The sequence below is a fragment of the Vicugna pacos genome, unplaced genomic scaffold (assembly GCF_048564905.1).
Source record: "Vicugna pacos unplaced genomic scaffold, VicPac4 scaffold_233, whole genome shotgun sequence".
NCBI classification, from domain to species: Eukaryota; Metazoa; Chordata; class Mammalia; order Artiodactyla; family Camelidae; genus Vicugna; species Vicugna pacos.
The window spans coordinates 58637-61212 of NW_027328912.1; the positions used below are offsets into that span (position 1 = coordinate 58637).

Sequence of the window (2576 nt, forward strand, 5' to 3'; positions counted from 1 at the left end):
GCGAGAATGCTGCGGCTTCTCTGACGACGTCCCTCATCTAGAAGACGCGGACGATGGCAGCGTCTCCATCACAGAATGTTTGGGACAATGAATAACTGCATATGCCCCCTGAAAGCGGTGCCCGGCACAAAACATGCTCCGTTACTTGTGTTTCATTCCACTCGCAGTAAAACGCACGGGGCAGTCGGGGTTTGGATAGATCTAGAAAGACGTATAGAGTGAATTGAAAACCGAGTCTTCACGCAAGCAAGCTGCCCCCCCCCACCACCACCATGGCCTGGCACAGCAGAGTCACGCAGGGAGGGCTGGTTGGTGAGCAGATGCACGTGAGGACAGCAGAGACTTGGGGGGCGCTGGACACCTGAGACTTCCGTCTCAGGGACAGTCCCCTCCAACCCGAAGGCAAGGGGGAGACAGGGCATCTCTGTCCCACCGTCACCAAGACCAGCCCTTCCTCCAGCTCAGGAGGTGCCTCAGGGCCCCCTTCATGTCTTTATTCCTGAGACTGTAAATGAAGGGGTTGAGCATGGGGGCCACGAGCGCGTACAGCACCGTGGCCGCCGAGTCCTCGGCTGTGTAGGAGGAGGAAGGGCGCAGATACAGCCCGAAGAGGGTCCCATAGAATAGTGACACCACAGCCAGGTGGGAACTGCACGTGGAAAAGGCTTTCAGCTTGCCCTGGGAAGAACGCAGCCTTTGGATGGCTGAGAAAATGCGTACGTAGGAGAGAGAGAGAAAGAGGAAGGGACAGACAAAAAGTAAGCTCCCCATGGTGTAGACGACCAGCTCACTGGTGTGGGTATCTGAGCAGGAGAGCTTCAGCAGTGCGTAGAGCTCACAGAAAATGTGGTGGATTCTGACACTTGCACAGAATGACAGCGTACTCATCAGGAGGGTGTGGACCAGGGGATAGACATTTGTGACAATCAGAGCCACGGACACTGACATGATGCAGAACTTGGGGCTCATGGTGGTGGTGTAGTGAAGAGGGTGACATATGGCCAGAAATCGGTCATACGCCATCAGTGCCAAGAGGACATTGTCCAGTTCTAGAAACAAGATGAGAAAATACATCTGGGCGAGGCACCGGCCATAGGAGATGGATTGGCTCTGGGCGTGCATGTTTAGCAGCATCTTTGGTACAGTGACAGAGGTGAAGCAGACATCAACGCAGGACGGGCTGGCTATGAGGAAGTACATGGGGGTGTGGAGGGTGGAGGTGGCGCTGATGGCCAGGACGATGAGCAGGTTCCCCACTATGGCGACCAGGTACATGGTCAGGAACAGACAGAAGAGGAAGGGCTGGTGTTCAGGCACCTCTGACAGTCCCAGGAGGAGAAACTCTGGGGTGACACTCAGGTTGCCTTTCACCATGCTGCTGGCTTCTGCAAACAGGCACTGGAAACACGTGTGTCAGCAAGACAGGGGCAACCTGGGGACCTTCAGCACCGCTGAAATCGTCCTTTGTGACGTTTCGGGGCGGAACGCCAACCTGGGGTAGGAAGGACAGGACTGACTTGTGGCTCTGCCTGGTCACCACAGAGTGCAGGAGGGCGGAGTGGAAGCTCTCCCTCAGGGCGGGAGCCCCGCCTGCTTCCCCAGGAGGAAAGAAACACCAGGCAGAGAAGACCAAGAGAACTGAAAAGATAGGGCCTGGTTTGGGGAGAGCGGGTGGAAGTGGGTTGACTTGTGCATTGGTTGGGCCTGGTTTGGGGAGAGTGGGTGGAAGTGGGTTGACTTGTGCATTGGTTGGACCCCTGTGGGCCTTTTAATTTCATCCGCGTGAGAGTCTGGGCGAAGACCATTAGGCAAAATTCTGTGTGTGCGCGTGTGCGCGCGCGCACATAGACACATCTACTTCGTAGACGTGGACAGAGACATACCTGCTCATATGTACATATGCACAGAAAGACGCACGAAAAGATGGTCACGAAAACGCTAACCAACAGTGGCTATCTCTGGGGCGTGACGTCTATACCTGCATCCTTTTTCAACGATAAACACGTGTCAGTTTCCCAAATGATACTCCATGGACGTTAATGTGTCTTTCAGGAGGCCTCCGTGATGGGCTGAGTTTGAGGCACAAGCACAGTTAGGGTTCAAGGCTCATGAGGCCTTCTCACGTGAGGGCTCATCTAAGGCGTCATGTCCCTGTGTCTGTCTCTCCTTCTCAAGCTCACGTCATGGAATCCACAAAGGCTAGCAGGATTCCACTAGATAGACAGATCTACACTCATAAATCTCAAATTCAGATGAGGCAGAAAACGTAGTAAAATCTGATTTTAAAAGACTGACCCGAGAAGAGGTGATGATGAATAGATAAACATTCCTGGAAGAAACTGAAGAAGATTTTATGGACCTCCACCAAAAATAAACCACATGCTTTTAACCCAGATGACTTTAAGAGGAAATTCTTTTAATTTGTCAGATTGTCAACCCGCTAACCCCTTACTCAAATAGTAAAAGTTTACAAGGGAAGGAATGACATTTCTCTGGCTCACCACTGAGTCAGCATGGCCTCAAGCTAGCATAACTCTGAAATTAAAATTGGGTAACAGCAGCATACATACAAAAGA

The 2576-nt window shown here is 52.4% G+C and overlaps 1 protein-coding gene across 1 annotated transcript; it reads right to left on the reverse strand.

Annotated features, from left to right (window-relative positions):
- Positions 1-435: 435 nt before the first annotated feature.
- Positions 436-1374, reverse strand: LOC102542539 (olfactory receptor 1D2-like). Its single transcript, XM_006219519.1, has one exon. It carries the CDS (start codon positions 1372-1374, stop codon positions 436-438), a length of 939 nt encoding a protein of 312 aa, XP_006219581.1.
- Positions 1375-2576: the final 1202 nt, after the last annotated feature.

Bases quoted from the DNA above. Each gene is read 5' to 3' on its own strand.
- LOC102542539 (XM_006219519.1), bottom strand. From the start codon at position 1,374: ATGGTGAAAGGCAACCTGAGTGTCACCCCAGAGTTTCTCCTCCTGGGA.